Source organism: Eriocheir sinensis, chromosome 14, assembly GCF_024679095.1.
Source record: "Eriocheir sinensis breed Jianghai 21 chromosome 14, ASM2467909v1, whole genome shotgun sequence".
Lineage (NCBI taxonomy): Eukaryota > Metazoa > Arthropoda > Malacostraca > Decapoda > Varunidae > Eriocheir > Eriocheir sinensis.
In genome coordinates this window covers 1,866,676-1,888,269 of record NC_066522.1, presented here as the reverse complement: position 1 = coordinate 1,888,269, position 21,594 = coordinate 1,866,676, and the positions used below count along the sequence as shown (strand labels likewise).

The window sequence follows — 21,594 nt, the reverse complement described above, 5'->3', positions numbered from 1 at the left end:
GAGTGAAAGGAAAGGAATGGGAGTGAAGGAAATAAATAAATGAGAAAGAGGGTGACGGAGAGGAGTGAAGGGGAAGGAGGAGGAGCGGGAAGACGAGGGGGAGGAGATAAAATAAATGTGAGAATAAAAAAAAATGGGACAAAGTGTGAAGAAAATATTTAATGCTGAAGAGGAAGATACAGAGATAAGAAACGATAGGCAGACTGAGACAAAAAAATAAAGAAAACAGAGAGAGAGAGAGAGAGAGAGAGAGAGAGAGAGAGAGAGAGAGAGAGAGAGAGAGAGAGATCACGAGGCGATATGAAAATAAATGGGACGTAAGAGACTTGGAGACGAGCCGAGAGCAGAGAGAGAGAGAGGGAGCTAGACAAGGGAGAGGAAAGGGAAAGGTGAAACAGAAGGAATGAAAAAAATGGAAAGACAAGATAACAAAATGAGGTACAGGTGTGTGTGTGTGTGTGTGTGTGTGTGTGTGTGTGTGATGGGTGGCCAGAGGGAGGGGGGCGGTTGGCGCACACTTCGTCTTTGTCATACGTCGAGGGTGATCAATATTTCGAGTCTTCTTCCAGCGACAGAGGGGGAGGAGGAGAGCGAAGGGAGGGAGGGGATTGATGAGGGAGGGAGGGAGAACGGAGATAGGGAGGGAGAGGGCGGTCTAGAGGTCGGATGAAGAGCGAGGGAATGGTGTAAGAGGGGCGAAGGAAGAGAGAAATTAGGCAGTTATAGGTTCCGCTCTTACGTCTACTATCTCCTGTGACAGATAGATAAATTCATATACGTGTATATATATATATATATATATATATATATATATATATATATATATATATATATAGATATAGAGAGAGAGAGAGAGAGAGAGAGAGAGAGAGAGAGAGAGAGAGAGAGAGAGAGAGAGAGAGAGAGAGAGAGAGAGAGAGAGAGAGAGAGAGAGAGAGAGTCTCCAACTCCTCATAAAGAATGTTGCAGTCGTGGTTACGGGGCTACTCACCGAACTCGGCCATGTCCTTGATGTAGCCGGGGCCCCGCGACGGCGACGATCGGCCTTCAGGGGGTGGCGGCGGCGGGGGAGCAACGCCTTGGGGGTCCACCTCACCCTGACCTCTGCCCGTCGAGTCTGACCCGTCTCCGCCCGCTGCCTCCACGACATTCCGTCCCTGCATTTTATACCATGGAACTGCTGGTGAGCCGTTGCTGCTGCTGCTGCTGCTGCCGGGGAAGAGGGGGGGACTTGCTGGCGGGGCGAGGGTGAGGGAGTCATGTCGTTCCTCCTCCACATGATCCGTGGGGCCGAGTTGCGCTCGGCGCCTTTGTGACGCGGACGCCGCCTGGTCCATTCCATCCTCGGTGGTGTGATTGGGCGCCTTTCCATCAGCAAGGCGGGGATGAAGCCCGTGCGGAGCTGACTCTCCTTCCTTGCCCTGCCCATCGGGTTTTCTCGCTGGATTTCCAGTGCTTCGGTCTGGCCCAAAAGTTCCATGGGAGTCGATTTTACGGTGACCGAGTTCTGCCATTTTAAGTTTCATGTACTCGTGATAGTCCGGCACCCTGGAGGTGGACTCGGGGCCGCGGGGAGGGTCGGTGGGGATGCTCTGGGAATCTAAGGGTGCAGAGGAGGAAAACATGCCGGGCCATGGATGGGTTTGGGTCGGGCGCGTCGCTCCGGGAAGGGAATGACGGGGTTCTGAGGCTCTCACTTTGCCACCCACGCCCCTCACAGCCGCCGGCTTCCCCTCACGCTCATACCAGAGTAGCCCCTCGCCAGCAGGGGGCTCGGGATTCACAGCTGCTGCTCCACCCCGTTCTGAAAGGGTCCGGGGTGTGGGGCTGACAGGCGTGTGTGCTGAGTCACTGTGCTGATGGGCGAGCAGACGGCTAGTCCGTGCCACTTGTCTCGCCTCGCCCGCACCGCCCACGTCATGCTGGGCCTCCTGGGCGTCGTTCGCCTCATCCTCAGCGACTTTCACACTGACTCTCGAGGTCAAGTCATTTTCTTTGTACCCAACTTCCTGCTCCCAGGGGTGGCGTGGAGTCGCGTCGCCGCCGCCACGGCCACGTACTTCTTGGCGGCCTTTGTCGCTTCCTCCTTTACGTCGCTCTGTTTTCGTACTTTTAAGCTTTTCTTTTTTACGTTGCTTCTTTACTTTTCCACGAAATCTCTGCTGATCTGCTCGCTGCCGTAGCCGTTCGGCTATCTCTGTTGGCGGAGCTCCTCCTCCTGGATCCTTGCCTCTTGACCCGCGGAGCTGCTGGGGGAGGGCTGACGTCTCCGGTCCCTCGCTCCTTCTAGCGGCATGATTAGGATCAGACGAAAATTGGTCTCCCTCTTTATTATCTGTCCGTAAAGTAATGGAAATGGAAGGCGACCTAGGGGGCAGAAGCGGCGGCAAGGGGGAAGGCACAGCCCCAGGACCATGAGGGTGCTGGCGATGCTGCCACCCAGGCCCATGCCGCTCACGAGCCTCTTCAGCTTCGTTGGGCAGATTCGGGTTTCTTGTTGCCGGTTTCAAGGTGGGTGCGGTGGAAGCATCATCTGCTGTGCTGATGGCGTGTTGTAACTGCGCTGACTCCCGCGTGATTCCCTTGGGTAGAGGCCCAGCTGTAACTTTCTCTTGGGCTGTAGCAGCCTCGTGCACGGCTGCTGGCGTGTCGGGGAGCGGCGTGACGGTGCTGTGCCTCTCATCTTCCATTAGCCCCTCGTGCACATCCGTCGACACGCCTCCCGTCCGGGGCGCTGCTTCGGTCACTGGTCGTCGTTCCTCTCCTCTGCCACTTCCGCCGCCAAGCGGATGATAACGCACTGCGTGATCGACGTCATTTACCTGCCACAGTCTCTTTTCGTCTTCTTTCTCCTTCAAATCTTTCTCTTTTTCCTCCTCCATGATCTTCAGATACTCGTTTTCTTGGACTTTTCCCTTACTCGGAATGACTTGGTGCTGTTGGGTCGCCTCTTCAACATCAACAACTTTTCCCATTGCCTCCCACTTCACTCCACTATTGCGTGACCCGCCGTGGCCCACACCCTGCGCCGACGCAATCCACGGGGCTGCAAAAGCCATTTCGTACGTCTCAATCATTTTTTCTGCTCTCGAGTTTCTTTTCGTAATGCGTCGATGGTCAGGAATCTCAGTGGGTTCGGTCTGGTGTTCAGTTTCCACAGAGACGGTGTTCCTTTCAGGTAGTCTCAGTGGCGGGTCGTGAGCAGTTGGCGGGTGGGTGGCAGGACTCCCTCCCTCCCCGTCCTTTGCTCTCTGGCGGGGGTTGTGGGTGGTGCGGTGAGCCAGGTGGCTTTGGTGGCTGCCGAACGTGACCTTGACGAGGGCGGGGGCGGTGGGGGAGCCTCGCGCCGGTAGAGCGGCCTCGTCCGTCACGGGTCCTTGAGCCGCCTCACCTGAATGACGGCCAACAACCTTTCGACGCATATTGGTTTGGGAGGAAGATGTACGATCGTCCTCTCTCATCTGGCGGCGCTGGGCGTGGCGTGCTGCCGCTGGTGCAGTGGCCGAGACCCGTGCCTCTCCACCTTCCTGGCCACTACTTAGGAGACCGTCCATCACGCCTGAATCGCCTACAGGCCATGACGGGCTACTCTTTTTCACTTTGGGGATGAGTGCTGGGTCACTCTGTTCTAAATCTCGTTTCATGCGAGTCGTAGGCGACCTGTGTAGGCTGCCTCGGGCGTCCCGGGAAGAGTGCCTCAGGCCACCCCCCTGGCGGTATATTTCTGCGGCTTGAGCCATGATCTCCGGCGTGACGACTCCTGGCATGTTTTGCAGGTCACGGGGGCTGAGGCGGAGCGTGGGAGAGGCGGGGGCGGTGTCGACGTCCTCCTCTGGAGCAGCGTGGATCAGAGCCTCCTGCAGTAATGATATGTTGTGAACGCGGAGGTAGTCCCTGGGTCGAGGTAGGAAGAATTCCTCTATCCTGCCTCGTCTAAGGGCTCGCTCAAGGGCAACTTCCTTCTCGTCAGGGTCTTTCCGCTGCTCGGCAAAGGTTTGCTCATTCACTATCATGTTGAGTCTCCACGTGTACTGCAGCTCCTCCAGCTCTTCCGGCGAGCAGGACATGCACTCGCTCTCAAACACCATCCTCCGTTGGGCGCCGAAGGGAAACTGTGACCCGAGGCAGGTCTGGATCCCAATGCTGCAGGAAAAAAAGCGTTTGTACCTTCAGAAATAACATGACTACATTGTTATGTACAAAAAAATGTCAATACATGTTTAAAAGTAAATCCTAGTAAAAAAAAAAAATGGAGATAACTCATAAATGGCAACCGAGGAAATTCAAAACAGTGAAACAAAAACAAGTTATGCAAATAATTTACACCCTCACGCCCCCAAACCAAAATGTCCACAATTTTCGCAGCACAGCACCGCTCTGCGTCGCATGTGTGTTGCCTGCGGCCGTCGTTGGGTCCTTCACCGGCGGGAACGCTACAAGTGGCGCGATCGTCGGTCATTAATTTGGTGAGACTGCAACAAAGGCTCCAGCTTCGTGTGTCACTCCTGCCGTCTGGAACATGAGCGAAAACTGCCTCTCCTCCTGCCTCTGCCGCCTTACACTCCTGCGATTTACCGGATAACAACATAGACTTTGCTGATCAATACCCGCAGGGCACAGGTGCGTGCTGTCTCGGCTCAATGAATTTTCGGCGAGTGGTCTGGCTCCAGGTTCGTTCATAACCCGGCCGGTCGGTGCACAATGGGGCGAAAGGTTCGTTTCAGTGAATTGGATTTCCATATATATATTCAATCCCGTTCGCGTCCCAGTATTCCCCCGAGTTTCTGTAAGTTGACAAGATCCACGGCGTCTTACAAGCCCGCGAGCGAGGCAGCGGCGGCGGCTCGGGCGGCGCTCACTGAGGGAGGCGGCGCAGTTTACGGCTCGTCGAGGCCCGGATGATCCGTTTCGCACTTGGAGTGATATTCTTTACAGCCCAACGCTGAGCCTCCGACACGCCTCCATCTCGCTGCGGGAAAGAAAGCTGGACTCCATCACACAGGAGTCAAAAGAGGCTTTCCCAGAGAACGGCGGGAAATATAAACCCAATAAAAGTCCGAGACGACAACCGAAGAGACTGAAATATATTCATGAAAGTGAGTGAATTGAGGGCCAAGGCGGCGGAATCTCTACATTACTTTTCTCCCATTTTGTCACCCTTTGTCAGTTTCCTTCACCCTTCCGTCTTCGCTCCGAATTTTCGTAAAACAAACCTCCTTTTTCCCCCTGCCCTTCACCCCCCCCCCTACCCCGACTAGGGGAAATATTCAGGTCGTGCACCACTTCGCCGCGACAGTCAGTTACAGGACAAATGGGGCAATTCTTTCCTTGTCTCGCCCAATTACTTTCAGCTGCCAACAATTAGTCTCTCTGCGACGCTGGACTCTTGGGTATAACCTTCCTCCACAAATACGTTAAATGATGGAATGCTGCTATATCATTCTCTCTAGTGTGCTCAAAAGATACAATTACGAAAGAAACATTTTCTCCTCTGAGTAATCGAGCCACAACCTCCTGGAGGTCAGAGAGAGCATCCAGTCCTTACGTATTGTTCAGGCCTCCCACTATACTGCCCGTCCCTCCCCCCCTCCCCCAGCATCAGGCACTCACTTGTCTTTGGATGGCATGACGACCACCAGCTGCGAGGCGTTGACAGGGAGCAGTTGGTAGGACCTAGTGACAGAAACACTGAAGTGGAATCGGGTGTGGGCGGTAAGCAGGATAGAGGCCGGGAAGGTAAGGCTCACGATGTAGGTGTGGTTGTTGTTAAAGAAATGCTGTTCGAACTCATGGTCCTCTTCTTCCACGGGAGGCGGGGGAGAACTGTGCAAGAAATCGTAGAGGTTTTCCTTCTCCTCGATGTTCATGTTGTTGTTGTTATCGTTGATACTGTTGTTATTGTGGAGTAATTCCCAGAGGTGTTGAAGGCGGGAGAAGAAGTTTTCGCCGACGTTGGTGGTGGTAGGAAAGGTGTTGAGGATGTCCGGCTGTTGGAAGCAGGTGGCGCCCGGGAAGCCTTGGGGGAAGCAGTCCCAGTGGAGGGTGTAGTTGGGCGAGGGCGACGCCACCTCCACTCGCAGGGTCACGTTGCTATCCTTGTCCACCTCTCGCTCCGTCCCGTCCACGAAGGTCACCCTGCAACGAGAAACCGATGAACGATTACGTAAGCTTCGGCGTGAACACACACACACACACACACAAATGTTCACTCATCCCAAAATATATCGGCCACCTTACGAATGATTGAATCGAGAATGAACGAAAACCAGAGGACGGATCCTACCAATTATAAGTGGTGTATAAGCCAATAATTTTTTCATATTATGTCACGTTCCGGGGAAGAATATATATCTTGGGTGACTGTACAAGGACATTAGTTTCACTGCGCAGTTTGTTAATAATTTTCTTAAGCTTGAAATTTAAACATCGAACTTCGACATTCAGCTTCTCTCTTTCTCTCTGCTTCACTTACTTAAACCTTCCATTTGCGACTCTGACATCCATAATTAACACGAGATCATTATTCGTCACTTAATCATTCCACCAGAAATTTTTGCCAATGTGGAGAACCTGAAGAATGGATTTTTAGACAAAGTGACGTTTTTGTGATATAGTTGTTACCATGCTCTCTCTCTCTCTCTCTCTCTCTCTCTCTCTCTCTCTCTCTCTCTCTCTCTCTCTCTCTCTTTTCCTCCTCCTCCATCTCACTCCTTCACACAGTCTATGAGAGGGAGACGCAATACTCTTCGTCAGCCAATCACCAGCCGGCTCCCATCAAGCCTTTCACTGCCCGGATGATTGCTCTCTCTCTCTCTCTCTCTCTCTCTCTCTCTCTCTCTCTCTCTCTCTCTCTCTCTCTCTCTCTCTCTCTCTCTCTCTCTCTCTCTCTCTCTCTCTCTCTCTCTCTCTCTCACCTCAGCCTGGTAGCCACAACACTGAAGGATGTGTTGACGGAGGCCTCCACGATGGTGCCAAGCTCCTCCACCGTCAGCTGAGTCAGGTACTCGCCGGCCTTCAGCGTGTGCGGCGCCAGGGCCCCCACGGTCACGGCTTTCTCCCCCATCAGCATCATGAGCACCTTCCTGAACTCCTTCCTGGCGGTATTGCTGTTTGTCCAGGTGGGCCAGGGGTGGTCGTACACGGGGTGGATGAGGAGGGAGGGCGCGTCCAGCCGCGTGTTTGTGAAGGGGATTTTCTGGCCATTTTCGTTCCATATTGTCCACTTGTATTTAGGACCATCCCCAGTCGGGCAGTCTCGCAGCAGTACCGGCTCCACGAGGATCTCCTGCGTCCCGTCGAACTGAGGAGGAGAAGACAACATGAGTTAGCACCATGAGAGGACAGGCTCGAAGGAGAAAATAAAGGGCGGGGGGGGAGGAGGAACGAGATAAAACACACACACACAAACACACACACACAGAGAAAACTCCTTCCACTGCTCTCTATTCCTCCTGAGACTTACTCTTTCAGGAGAGGCGTATCAAAATGACTCTGGAACTTAATTGATCATCTCCGTAAGGGTTCTCCTCTTCACGGAAAAGGTATATTTCGCCGACACCATTTCACATGTATATTGGGGTTGCGGTGGTGTGGGGGGGCACCTAATCTGTCTCGTTTAGATAAAGAATAATGATGAGTGTTACATCAGGTGAATCTAACGAATTAGAAGTAAGATAATATATATAGAAAAAAAAAACCGCAAGCTACGGACCAGATGTGAATATTATCCATCGAAGTAGTTAAATAGAAATAGTCATATCGAGGTAAGGAAACGAGTAGAGGAGAGCCAGAAATGACGTGAGGAGATTCAGGAGAATGAGCGAAACGAGTGAATGAGGGATGAAGGGAGAGGGACTGAGTCAAGGAGGGGAGATGGAGAGGGACTTCGGGGAGGGCGAGGGAAGGAGGACTGGCAGACAAGTGGTAAATTGAACACCGTCACCACACCCAAGGGAGGAGAAAGGCACCCTTGTGGCGTGTCAAAGCAGTCGTTTCCCCTCTCTCTCTCTCTCTCTCTCTCTCTCTCTCTCTCTCTCTCTGGTATAGCTTGGTATGGTTAATTCATGTGTGCAAAGGAAAGAACAAGAGCTAGAGCGAGAGAGAGAAAATTGAACCCCGGAAGCCGGTGTCCGCAGGCAGATCACTAGGTAAATTTAAGCATTATAAGCTTTTTTCTCCCCCTCTCTCTCTCTCTCTCTCTCTCTCTCTCTCTCTCTCTCTCTCTCTCTCTCTCTCTCTCTCTCTCATGCCGCCACTTTGATCTCCGGCTGTGTGAGCGAGTGAGTGTGGCCCCGCCGCCACTCCGGTAATGAAGTTTGCTGCGCACACACACACACACACACACACCGCATGCACACACATACACCACACTGTGGCGCAACTAGGTTTGAGTGCTGCGCTGCCAGGCTTCACAGTCTGACAGGGCGGCGGTTCGAGCCCGCTCAGGCCGGATTCTTTCCTTTGATTAGGAGTGGTTACTGTCCCCCCTTGAGCAAGGGGGATGGGGTGTGTGGTGTGTGAGGTCCTGGCAGTATCCAGAGATCGACTAAAGAGCACTTGCTCATGTTGGGAGGGTACCTGCTGGCGATTACGAGTCCAACACGTGATCAGGCCGTGGTGATCTCACACACACACACACACACACACACACACACACACACACACACACACATACACCTGTCCCCATTAATTTTACATTTCTGTACTTAAATAACAAATGCATTACTTTACTACTACTACTACAACTACTATTGCCGTCGTTTGTGCTGTTGTATCATTTTTAATAAAAAAAGGTAATTTTTAAACACCATGTTCGTTTTGTATTTTCATTTTGCATGTTTTATATAATTAATTTAATTTACTTTTATATATATTTCTTATTGTATTCGTGCATCTGTAAAAGAAAATTACATATTTGGCATCAAAGTTCACTAGTATCATTATTATTATTATTATTATTATTATTATTATTATTATTATTATTATTATTATTATCATCATCATCATCTTCATCATCATACTCATCACTGTTATTATTATCAGTCGCCTTCACTTGCTCCTCTTCGCCGTATGTCTTCTCCTTTCTCCATATTATTATTACTGTCATTAACGGATTCTTTTCAGGCGTCTGTCAACCCATTCATCCATCCGTCAGTCCGTCCGTCATCTCGTCCCAAAACATACCTTCCCATTAACAGGCGGGCAGGTAGGTGCACCCCGGCCCCAGCCTCCCTCCAGCACGGAGACAGACTCTCAAAATTACGAGGTCTGGCACAAAGCGGGCTAACCTTAATTATACCCGCTGGAATAGATCATAATATTTACTTAAGCCTTCCTCTTAACACCGTCCTGAGAAACAACAACCACCGCCGCCACAACCGCCGTCCCTCCCGAACCTCCACCTCCCTCCTCCCTCCCTCCGCCTCCTTGACAGAGCGAGGGGCAACACTTAAAAAGGTTAGGTCACGAAAGGTAAACTGTGTCGAAAATTGTGCGTCTCCGCAGGTATCTGTTTGGCTGGGAGCATGGCTGTGTGTGGGGGTGGGGGGGGGGGGAGGGAAAAGAGAGAGAGAGAGAGAGAGAGAGAGAGAGAGAGAGAGAGAGAGAGAGAGAGTAAATGAATAGTTTCGCTACAACCGATTCCTTTTCATTACTTGCTACATGTCTCCATAACACACACACACACACACACACACACACACACACACACACACACACACACACACACACACACACACACAATCAGTAGATAAAGAGTCGATCGCTCATCATGTCCGATAATCACAAACAAATGACGAGCGGCTCTGCATGACGTTCCATTTATGCGGGGACGTGCTGGCCAAATAATTATGTGCTCCAACCCCCCCCACCCCCCCCCCACACACACACACAAAAAAAAAAAACCCTCATATGCAGCAGCCCCTAAAACACCTGCCGCCTTTCGAGCGATAGAGTGACAGTGAATGAAAACTAGAGAGATTGTGCGCCGGAAACTGAGACTGACGTTTGTTTTAATAAGTTGCCGTTATTCTTCATGTTCTGGGGTAGCGGCGGTGGTGAGTTTGGAGCGGATCTGAGTATTTGACTTTTCACCTGTTAAAATCAATACCTGTGGAGCAGTCAACAGTGCAGGTAAGCAGGTGAGCATAAAGGTAAGTTCCACGGTAGACTGAGATCATCACACTGACGTATCTTCTTGATGTAAATAAAACCCACACTATATATATATTTTTTATAGCAGACGACAGATGAGCTGCTTACCACTGAAGATGTTTTGCAGCGTCCACCGAAACTGTCTGGTAAATATACATCTTTCGTCTGCGAGTGTGGATTTTATTCACAGAGGTAAGTTACTCGACACCGCCTTCATTAGGGTACTGGAAGGCTGAGGGTTCAACATCACCTCTACTTCCACCAAGACCACACGTATCATCACCACCACTACCACCACCACTACTGTTGCCACATCTCTCTCTCTCTCTCTCTCTCTCTCTCTCTCTCTCTCTCTCTCTCTCTCTTGTATGTTATTTGGCAAGCTATTCTATCATTATTGCAGACCGCTCTATCATCTTTAAATATCTCAGTGTCGAAGATGTTAAAACTCTTATCCTTATTCTCACCACCACCACCGTCCAGTACTAACCTGATCGCCTTTCTTTCTGGCCTCATTCACCTCTGTTACCATCACCACCATCGTCACTGTTATCGTTACCTACCATCGCCCACCACCATCACCATCATCTACTCACTTCTGGGGTCACAGCACTCACCATCAATACCATGCATAAATACCGCCACCACTGTGTTCACTACATTATAACTGCCACTGGTCAGCATCATCACCATCACCACCACCACCATTCCTTGCATCATCACTCCTTACTCCATCACCATCAACACCATTGCCCAATCCATTATCACCAGTCACCAGTCACCACCACCACCGCCGCCGCTCCTTGTTACATCTTCATCACCACCTTCCCTATCACCACCACCATCACTCTTCATTACATCATCATCACCACCATTGCCCAGTCCATCATCACCAGCACTCACCACCACCGCGGCGCCTACAGGGTCATATATTCCCCGGGCCTCCACCACGTCACACTAATTCACGGCAGGACGTTTGTTCATACATAATACACGCCTGGGTTATGCATACCTAAACGCCATGCATAACTTAGGGGCCGCCAGCCAGCCAGCCGACCAGACAGACAGACAGACAGACAGGCATACCACGCACATACATCACGGATCACGCACACACGCCACCGAAATCCACGTAACTCACTCTCTCTCTCTCTCTCTCTCTCTCTCTCTCTCTCTCTCTCTCTCTCTCTCTCTCTCTCTCTCTCTCTCACGCACACACACGCACACAAAATGTCACCGTCATCTGCGTAATTAGTGTGTGTGTGTGTGTGTGTGTGTGTGTGTGTGCTCCTCCTCACAACGGTATATCACGCCGGGTATCCCTGACGGCCCACTAATAGGGACCCGAATAAGAAATTCAGGGCCATACCGAAACGAGGCGAGGCTTTAAAATGTTCCCGCCGGATCCAGGAATTCGGGGATTAGATGATTATTTTATATCTTTTTGGACGATTTTCTCTTTATCGTTAAACCCGAAATTCTATCCGGTGACTTTATCGGGTTCAACTTTATCTTTTGTTCTGGGGGGTAGAGTTTCCGTCAAATTATAACTTAGTGTGACTGTGATAGTGTTTAGTGTTCTGAGCCTTGCAGTGATCGCCAGGGAAGAAATGATGGCCGTATTACTAAACATTTCGTCGTCCAAGAACACATATTTGACAAGGCTTTCATAGCAGTTTGGGACATTTCCAGGAGTAGTTTTATGACCCTGGTGGTAGTCTGACCCTTCTTCTGTACCATGAACCTAAATAAACACTCATTAGAACCCGACTGATCCCCTCTTTGGCCTTTAAAAATAGTTGATATGAGAAGCGAGTGTGTCTTATATATAATACCGACCGCAGTGTTGTGGTGAGGTAGAGAATTGAGTCAGAGCCTCCACCCGTAGCTGCGCCCCTTGTCCGGCTGTGTCGCCAGGGAAAACCGCTTAAGCACACACGATGTTGCATTCATATTCCTCATTAAAAAAAGTATACACAATAAATTATAATAACGTAATAAAAAGTGGCACTAACTAATTTATATTACGTCCACTGCCGCCAACAAACAGTACCGCTTCAGAAAGTTAGTTCCGGCCCGGTAATTTTATCGAAACTAAGGATTTATTATTTTTTTCGTTTCGCGGCGGGATAGCCTTCGGGTCCAGGGGAAAAAAAGTTACGTATCCACTTATCAGTTCGGGTGGACGTAAAAAAATCATTAATGGCCCTTCGTGCTACTGCCTTGAAAGCTTTAATCCTTACAACTTTAACTCAGCCCGGCCATACCCTTTTTATTCTTTTTCCCCCAATCCTCACCCTGCCAGGCCTCGGGTTCCCAGGGAGCGGCCATTATTTCCTCCACACCAACTCCAGCCATAACTCAGGCTCTAAGTATCGCCGCTCCCTCACCCCTGCATCCGCCCTCCTCACCCTCCTGCCTCATCCACTCCACCCACTCCCTCGCCATCGCCCTCGCCCTCTTCCATCTCCATTTCCTGTTCCCTCAACCAGCGATTCACGACATAACTCCCAACGTTACATCCACCCTTTTTATTATTTTTTTTCATTTTTCTTCCCGATTTTTTTTTTTTTACCATCTTACTTTCCATTCCGACCAACGGCGCCATTTCTCTTTCGACATCAAAAATATATATACCTCTCTCTCTCTCTCTCTCTCTCTCTCTCTCTCTCTCTCTCTCTCTCTCTCTCTCTCTCTCTCTCTCTCTCTCTCTCTCTCTTCCATCATTGTCAACGTACATTCCTCTTCTTCCGTATCCCACCAGCCCTTCTACTATTCTTCCCTCAGTTCCTTCCTTCCTTCACACATCTTTCACCTTCCCGAGTCCCTTTCACATCACCCTCCTGCCAACTCGACTACCCACCCACCCACTCCTCCTCCTCCTCCACCCTCCCTTTCCACCACCCTCCACCCTTCCATCCACCCCTGGCCATCCTCCCTTCCTTCCCTTCCATGACTATAACTTGGCTGCCCACCATATGCAAATTAGCCGTAAACTACACAAGTTGGGAGATAAATCTACGATGGGCCGGGTTCTGCCCACGCCGGGAGAGCGGGGACGACTGCGCGCCTCTACCCTCCTCGGCTCCACCCCCGCCCCCTTCACCCACAAATCCAGCCCCCTAGAACCTCCTCCAGGAAACACAGGTGTCTGCGGCAGGTGAGCGCCGTCTCATTAAGACTTGAGACACCTCCGCCACCCGCCAAGACCACCTCTCGGAGTTTCCTTCATCTGAGAAAAGGAGAAAGAAGATGGAGGAGGAGCAGCGAGGTTATGTATAAATGTGAGCGTGTAAACGTCCTGATATATGTACTGAGAGAGAGAGAGAGAGAATTAATCTTGTATAGACGATAAGTGATGGTTGAAAGACTTCGTGTAATCCCCAGATCAAGACGGGAATGCAATTATAGCGATTAACCTTCTGCTCGGTCTAATGGCTTTGTTGGTAATGGAGGGGCGCGGCGGCTGGGGGGGGGGGGGGGGGGGTGGGGGGGTCAGATTACCAAATCTCTACTTTAAACACGCTTATCGTTTTGAACTGTTGATAAAAAGCCCCACCCCTTCGCGTCTCTCTCTCTCTCTCTCTCTCTCTCTCTCTCTCTCTCTCTCTCTCTCTCTCTTTTATTTATTTACACAGACACTTAGTTACATCAGGGCCTAGTACCTATAACATTACATAACACTGCGGCACTAGTTTCTAGGCTAAAGGGAACTCTCTCTCTCTCTCTCTCTCTCTCTCTCTCTCTCTCTCTCTCTCTCTCTCTCTCTCTCTCTCTCTCTCTCTCTCTCTTTTATTTATTTACACAGACACTTAGTTACATCAGGGCCTAGTACCTATAACATTACATAACACTGCGGCACTAGTTTCTAGGCTAAAGGGAACTCTCTCTCTCTCTCTCTCTCTCTCTCTCTCTCTCTCTCTCTCTCTCTCTCTCTCTCTCTCTCTCTCTCTCTCTCTCTCTCTCTCTCTCTCTCTCTCTCTCTCTCTCTCTCTCTTCTCTCTCTCTCTCTCTGCAGCCACCCTAAAACACCTGCTCTCTCTCTCTCTCTTCCAATTAACTAGGGGTTAGCTGTGCCTCGGAGAAGTTAATGGACTAATTAATACCTGTTGCAAAAGTCACAGGGGGGAAAAACGAGGAAACTTGTTGATGTACGAGGGTCACTAATTCCCCCGCGAGAGAGAGAGAGGATAAGCACAAAGTGTAAAAGCGACTCCCTCCCAACTTTCAAGATTCTCTCTCTCTCTCTCTCTCTCTCTCTCTCTCTCTCTCTCTCTCTTCTTCACACAGATCTCTCGTCACACCCTCACCCTTTTTTCCTCCCATTCGTCACTTTCCTCACCGTCTATCCCTCTCTCTTCCCCTTCTTTCCCTTCCTTCTACAGTGTTCTTTTTTTCCCTACTCCTCACCTTTTCCTTTCACCGCCACCACCAATAAAAACAACAACAGCAGCACCCGTAACAACAACACGAAGAAAACGATAGAAAAACAGGTACGGCCGCTACACCATAGAAAGTTTTATAATGGTGGAGAGAAAGGCTACGACGAGGAGGGAGAGGAGGAGGACGAGGAGGAAGAGAAAGGAAAGAGGATACTGAAATAGATGTCAAACTAAGAAGGTAAGAAATGAATAATGAATAGATGAACAACAAAAAAGATAAAAAAACAGGTAAGCAAGAAGCGCTCACACCTGGGACTGTCTGCTACAAGGATTCACGACACACCTTGACATTAAAAGACAAAGATAGACAAATACAAAGAAGAAAGGAAAGAGACATATCTATCTTCATTTAACTCGCACACGAATAGAAATGGTGACAATACACACTCTCTCTCTCTCTCTCTCTCTCTCTCTCTCTCTCTCTCTCTCTCTCTCTCTCTCTCTCTCTCTCTCTCTCTCTCTCTAACACGACCGGCGTGCCACTTTGCTAAACACGACAGTAAACTCCTATAAAACCCATCTTTGTTATCACTCCCATAGCAGAAGAGGCGGCAGACGAGGAAGGAAGGGGTGGGAGGATAGGGAAGGAAGGGGAGGGCCAAGGGTGGGAGGGAGAGGAAGGAAGGGAAGGGTTACGGGCGGGAGGAATGGAATGAAGGGGACATTTAGAGGCGGGGAGGAGGAATGAAGAGACGGGAGAGGGCGAGGGAGAGACTGGAGGAATGGAGAGAGAGAAAAGTAGAGAGGAAAAGTTTCGCCACAATAGGACATAAAGCAGACGGTTCTTGTTGCCCGGGACAAGGAACACACACACACACACACACACACACACACACTTGCTAACTAACTAACCAACCTCTTCCTACTTCACCATAACAACTATCTCCTTTCCTCCTCCTCCTCCTCCTCCTCCTCCTCCTCCTCCTCTTCCTCCTCCTCCTGTCACCATTTACTTCTCTCATCCCTTCCTTCTCCTGTCATCCTCTACTTCTGCTCTTCCTTTTCTACCTCCACCTTATCATCACCTCTATTGCTATCACTTTTTGTTCTCCTTTTCTCCTTATCCGCCTACTTTTTTTTTTTTTAATTTACGTTACCTTCTTCTCCCTTCATAAATTTCCTCTCCTATGTTTCTTTTAGTTTTCCTCTGCGTTTCATATTCCTCCTATTCTTTCATTTCTCCTGTCCTTTGTTCCTGATTCCCGTTCTCCTCATAAATTTGTCATCCTTCCCTCTCTCCTCTTTTTCTTCTCTTTGTTGTTCGTAGTTCTCTCCTTCGCTCCTTCTGGCTTTTCTTGGATTTATCACATTAATTCACATGTTTTTTTCTCTTCATAGTTCTTTCGGCACAACTACTTTTTCTTTACTTCCTTCTTATTTTTCTTCTTCTTTCTTCTTCTTCTCCTCCTCCTCCTCCTCCTCCCGGGCACCCTCCTAGAAGTAATCACCTCGCCTCATGATTTACACAGCCACGTTCCCGCTCGTCCACGCAAGCCAGGCAGTCACATAACCCAGGACCCGCTACAGAGATTAGCGCCCCCCCCCCTCCCTCCCCCCCTCTCTCTCTCTCTCTCTCTCTCTCTCTCTCTCTCTCTCTCTCTCTCTCCAAAATTCACCCACCGCCGCCTCAAACAGACTCGCACAACACAAGAATAATGTGACTTAAGCCAATTACTTCTTCACCAGAGTAAGGTAAAAAGAGACGAGGAAAAAAAATAATTTGCGCCACACTATCAGCCCCCTCCTCCTCCTCCTCCCCCTTACCAGAAGACCCTCCTGTTCCTCGCCTGCTCCCTTATTAAGACCACTTACAGGGCGCCCTCAGACCAATCCCAAACCTCTAATTAAATAAAGTTGCTTATCCTTCGACATCATCCACCCTGCTCCTCCCCCCACCCCCCACAGCTCCCTTCATCAAAACCTATTCTCTCTCTCTCTCTCTCTCTCTCTCTCTCTCTCTCTCTCTCTCTCTCTCTCTCTCTCTCTCTCTCTCTCTCTCTCTCTCTCTCTCTCTCTCTCTCTCTCTCTCTCTCTCTGTCTCTCTCTCTCTCTCTCTCGACGTAGCCACCTCCTCCCTCATAAACTACATTCTCCTTTCTCCTCTCCTTCACCTCTCGGTCATCCAAATACTTCGTCTTGTAACCTGTCTTCTGCTTTTCTTTCACAGAGAGCGCACATAACCTTCAAAGACGCATTTTCTTTTACTTATTTATGTTCTTTCTGTTTTGTTTATTCTTCCACGGGATGTTTCGTGATGCAACACATTTCTTTTTCCTCTTCTTTCCTGTTACCTTGCACTTGTCTGAACTTTATACGACCAAGGGAGTCAGATTTAAAGAATTATACATACCTAAGCCAACGGGGACTGGCGAAGAAGGGAGAAAGAGTGATACTGTAAAAAGAAAGGAAGGAAGGAAGGAAAGAATGAAGAGACATCCACTTCTCTTCTTGTCTCCTTTCTCTTCTCTTATCTGTCTCCTTCTCTGTCATTTCCTTCGCCATCCGTCCATTCTAATGCTCTGCCAAGACCGCCACGACTCAAGTTCTCAAGCCTCCTCACACAATTTCTTCCCTCAGTACATTCAAATACCAGTTATTCCCCACCGCAAGACACACCAAGGCACCAATACCTTCTTTCTGCCTCCACAGCAAACCACACTAATCGCAGCTCCCTCCCTCCTTCCCTGCCTCCCTCCCTCGCCACCTCAATCCTTCCCTCCAGAAACCGCTGCATAATATTTATCTCTCCTGCAAGATCAACAACAACCAGACCTCTTCCCCTGCTCCTTTCCCTCCTCCTCTATCCTCCCTCTTCCTCCTCCTCCTCCTCCTCCTCCTTCTCCTGCTGCTCCTTCTCCCTGACATCACCCTGCTCTTCCCTCTTGCTTTGCCTTGCCTTCACCTTCGCCTACCTCCTCCTCCTCCTCTTCCTCCTCCTCCTTTTCTTCCTACACGGTTTGGTCTCGAGAAATGAATTAGTCTTCCGCCACACAAGCTCGGCGCAGGAGAGAGAGAGAGAGAGAGAGAGAGAGAGAGAGAGGTGGGTGGGAGGAGATTCTTGACGGAACACACACACACACACATCGTCTTTAGTTTGTTTTAATTTAATTAACTAGTCTCTCTCTCTCTCTCTCTCTCTCTCTCTCTCTCTCTCTCTCTCTCTCTCTCTCTCTCTCTCTTACCATAAAAAAAAAGAATAAAGCAAGAAGAGAAATTACGTTTTGGAGTACAAATGAACTTTGCCATCCCTCGTGAGTCTTGTTAATAATAAATGTTGATGATACGTTCTTATGTTCTTATTTTCTTATGATGCAGAGGACGGTAATGATTAATGTAGTGCTGCTGTTGTAATCATCATGAGTGAAAGGAAGATAAATTGTAATAATAATAATAATAATAATAATAATAATAATAATAATAATAATAATAATAATAATAATAACAACAACAACAACGTGAGTGTGCACATCTACATTCTTCCGTGTACACATCTCCGTACACACACGCCGCCATGTACGCATCGGCATCTTTCCCCGTCAACACCCGCGTACACAACATTCTGTCCGTGTAAACACCCGCGCGTACACACCCGTCCATGTAAACCAGTCTCCGTGATGTAAACCTTCGTGTGGACATTTTCCGTGTAAACAAAACTTGCCCGCCACACACACACACACACACACACACACACACACCATCTTCTAACCCTTCCTCCCCAGCTTTTTCCTTCCTTCCTCCTCTCCACCTTTAACTCCACACAAACAGACACAAACACAATACTAAAGACAAGAACACACAGAAACAACTATTCTCCTCCATCTTCTGCCCTTCTCCCAGCTCCTCCGGTTCCTCCGTCCTTCCTTCCTTCCTTCCTTCTTTCTCTCAACTGGTTATCCTCGCAGACAGACACACACACGCACAAGGTAATGAACAACCACCTACTCCATCTTTTACTCCTTTCTTTTCCTGTTTTTACTTTTTATTCATCTTTCCTCCTTTTTTTTCTGTCTCCTCGCATACAGACATAGGAACCACCCTACTCCATGATCTATCCTTTCAATTCCTCTTCCTTCCTTCCTTCCTTCCTTCCTCCCCTGTACTATTTTTTTTCATTCTTTACAAACGCAGTGATACGTAAGATAACCAAACTTTTTCCTTTCTTCTTTCTTTCTGCTTCCTCCGCTTTTTTCTCTTTTTACAAACGCAAGCCCTTTCCTTTTTACGTTTCATCCTTCCTTTCTTTCTTCTTCCTTCCCTGCACTTTATTTTTTTTTATCTCTTCACAAACGCATGATACAGAAGACAACCAATTCTTTTCCTTTCCGTCTTTCGTTCCACCTTCCTTCCTTCCTCCTCTCCACCCTTCCTTTATTTTTCTCTTTACAAACGCAGAGAAACAGAAGACAAGCAAACCCTTTCCTCTCCCCGGTTCATTCCTCCTTCCATCCTTCTATTTTTCTTGTTCTGTATTATTTTTTCCTTTTACAAACTCAGAGATACATGACAGACTTTTCCGTTCTTTATTCTTCCTGCTTCCTTCCTTTATTTTTCCTATGTACTACATTTTTTCTCTTTACAAACGCAGATGTGTTTTCCTTTCCCTGTTTCATTCTTCTTTCCTTTCTTCTGCCTCCTAACTTTATTTTTCTCTTTACAAACGTAGAGATATACATAAAACAAGCAATTCTTTCTCTTTCCTCGTTTCCTTCCTTTCATCTCCCTCTGTACTCTCTTTTTTTCTCTTATTTTCTTCTTCCTCAGAACTTAATTTTTTTCTCCTTTCAAACGCAGAGATTATAAAACAAGCAATTCTTTCACTTTCCTCGTTTCATTCCTCTTTCCTTCCTTTCATCTCCCTCTGTACTCTCTTTTTTTCTCTTCCTTTCTTCTTCCTCAGAACTTGATTTTTTTTCTCCTTTCAAACGCAGAGATACAGAAAACAAGCAAGCCCTTTCCTCTCCACGTTTCATTCCTCCTTCCTTCCTTCCTTCCTCCTCTCCACCTTTCCCTCGTCCCTCTAGGCCCGGCAGCATTCACTAAAGCCGTCTCCTCCATCACAAGCACAAGGCAGGAAAGCCGGGACGCGGGGCTGTGGCCTAGCACTGTCAAGACCCGAAGCTCCGGCATTCTTCAGCCGAGTTTACAATTCTGCTTCGTGTGGAGAGGAGGAGGAGCAGAGGGAGGATGAGGAGGAGAAGAGAATAAGAGAAGATAAGGAAGAAAAAGAACCAGAACAAGAAGAATAAGAACAATAAGAAGAAAAGTGGAGGATGAGGAGATAAGAAGAAAAGAACAAGAAGAATAAGAACGAGAGAGAAAAAGAGGAAGGATGATGAAGATAAATATAATGATGATGAAGAGGAGGAGGAGGAGGAGGAAGAAAGAAGAATAAGAAGAAAAGAAGAAGGAAAGAAGGATGAAGTTAGGAAGAAATAAAGACAGAAGAGAAGCAGATGTGGGTATAAAGGAACACGAGAAAATGAGTGAACGAAGTGAAAAAGGGAAAATGTACGATGTAAATAACTTAATGAAGGAAAGCAAGGAAGGGAAAGGACGGCAAGAAAGAATAAAATGAAGGAAAGGAAGGAGAAAATTAGAAGACTACAACTTACACCAAAAGCTTCTAAGACTGAAACCAACAGGGATGAGCTGAAAATGAGGGAAAATGAACCTATATTAGCCAGCCTCGGCCCCACTCTCTCTCTCTCTCTCTCTCTCTCTCTCTCTCTCTCTCTCTCTCTCTCTCTCTCTCTCTCTCTCTCTCTCTCTCTCCCCACTAACTTTATTCATTAGCTTCCCCAATAAACATAAGTTCACGAATATATTCATGCCCATTAAATATTCACCGGTAAGTCTTTAAAAATTATCATCAGCAAGTAAAAGTCATTCAAAAATTTCTTTCCACTTTTAAGTAATGAGAGTAATTCAGGGTAACGGAAAATTAAATGTGGTGCGTGTGTGTGTGTGTGTGTGTGTGTGTGTGTGTGTGTGTGTGTGTGTGTGTGTGTGTGTGTGTGTGTGTGTGTGTGTGTGTGTGTGTGTGTGTCTACGTTTTTCAAGTGTACACCTGTATGCTATTTATTTTTTATGCCATTATCATCATCAGCCATAAAAACGTCTCCATGAGTCATATATTCAAGGAGGCCTGACAGACAAGGCAGGTGTTGCTCCCAATAAAACATTACAACCCACCTCCACAGCCTCTCTCTCTCTCTCTCTCTCTCTCTCTCTCTCTCTCTCTCTCTCTCTCTCTCTCGCTGGTGGGCTTCAGCAAATACAGCTTCCTCTGGCTTCATTTCCTCCTGTCCTCCGTCTCCTCTCCTACTCTTGCCCACCACCTCCTCCTCCTCCTCCTCCTCCTCCTGCTATTCACTCTTCCTCCTAAATTGTTCCTTATGTCCCACTAGCCTCTCTTCCTCTTCTCCCACTCCTTAACTTTCCCTCTTTCTCTTCCCATTCCATATTTTCCTTTCTCCACCGACATTCTTGGCCTCCACAGACGTCTCTCTCTCTCTCTCTCTCTCTCTCTCTCTCTCTCTCTCTCTCTCTCTCTCTCTCTCTCTCTCTCTCTCTCTCTCTCTCTCTCTCTCTCTCTCTCTCTCTTTTACCCCTTCTTTCTCCTCCTCTTCACGTCTATCGCTCTTCCTCCTCCTCCTCCTCCTCCTCCTTATCTGGCACTCTTCCTACTTGCGTCAGGTTCTCCTCACTTCTTCCTCCCCCACCTGGCGTTTAATTCCGAGCGAACTCAAAGTCTCTCTCTGTCTCACGGGGCTCGTCGCTCTGATGCGTGAGATGACGAGAGAAATTTACCTTAATAAAAAAAGAGGAATAAAAAAAAAAAAATCTTCCGCGGGTGTGTGGAAGGGGGAGGGAGTGTGTGTGTGTGTGTGTGTGTGTGTGTGTGTGTGTGTGTGTGTGTGTGTGTGTGTGTGTGTGTGTGATTGCTAAAAAGGAGTAATTGGCGTGCACGATATCTATTCACCGTCCTTTTGTCGTATTA

General features: G+C 48.5%; 1 protein-coding gene across 1 annotated transcript in view; it reads right to left on the bottom strand.

The window, feature by feature from the left end:
- Nucleotides 1–21,594, bottom strand: part of LOC126998328 (uncharacterized) — a 113,285-nt gene that overhangs the window by 50,953 nt on the left and 40,738 nt on the right. Inside the window, exons 2-4 of the mRNA XM_050859815.1 lie at nucleotides 6,915–7,300; nucleotides 5,611–6,135; nucleotides 992–4,143 (exon numbers count right to left, since the gene is read on the bottom strand). Coding sequence (XP_050715772.1) covers nucleotides 992–4,143; nucleotides 5,611–6,135; nucleotides 6,915–7,072 — 3,835 coding nt within the window. The 5' untranslated portion in view covers nucleotides 7,073–7,300. The remainder of the gene's footprint in view (nucleotides 1–991; nucleotides 4,144–5,610; nucleotides 6,136–6,914; nucleotides 7,301–21,594) is intronic.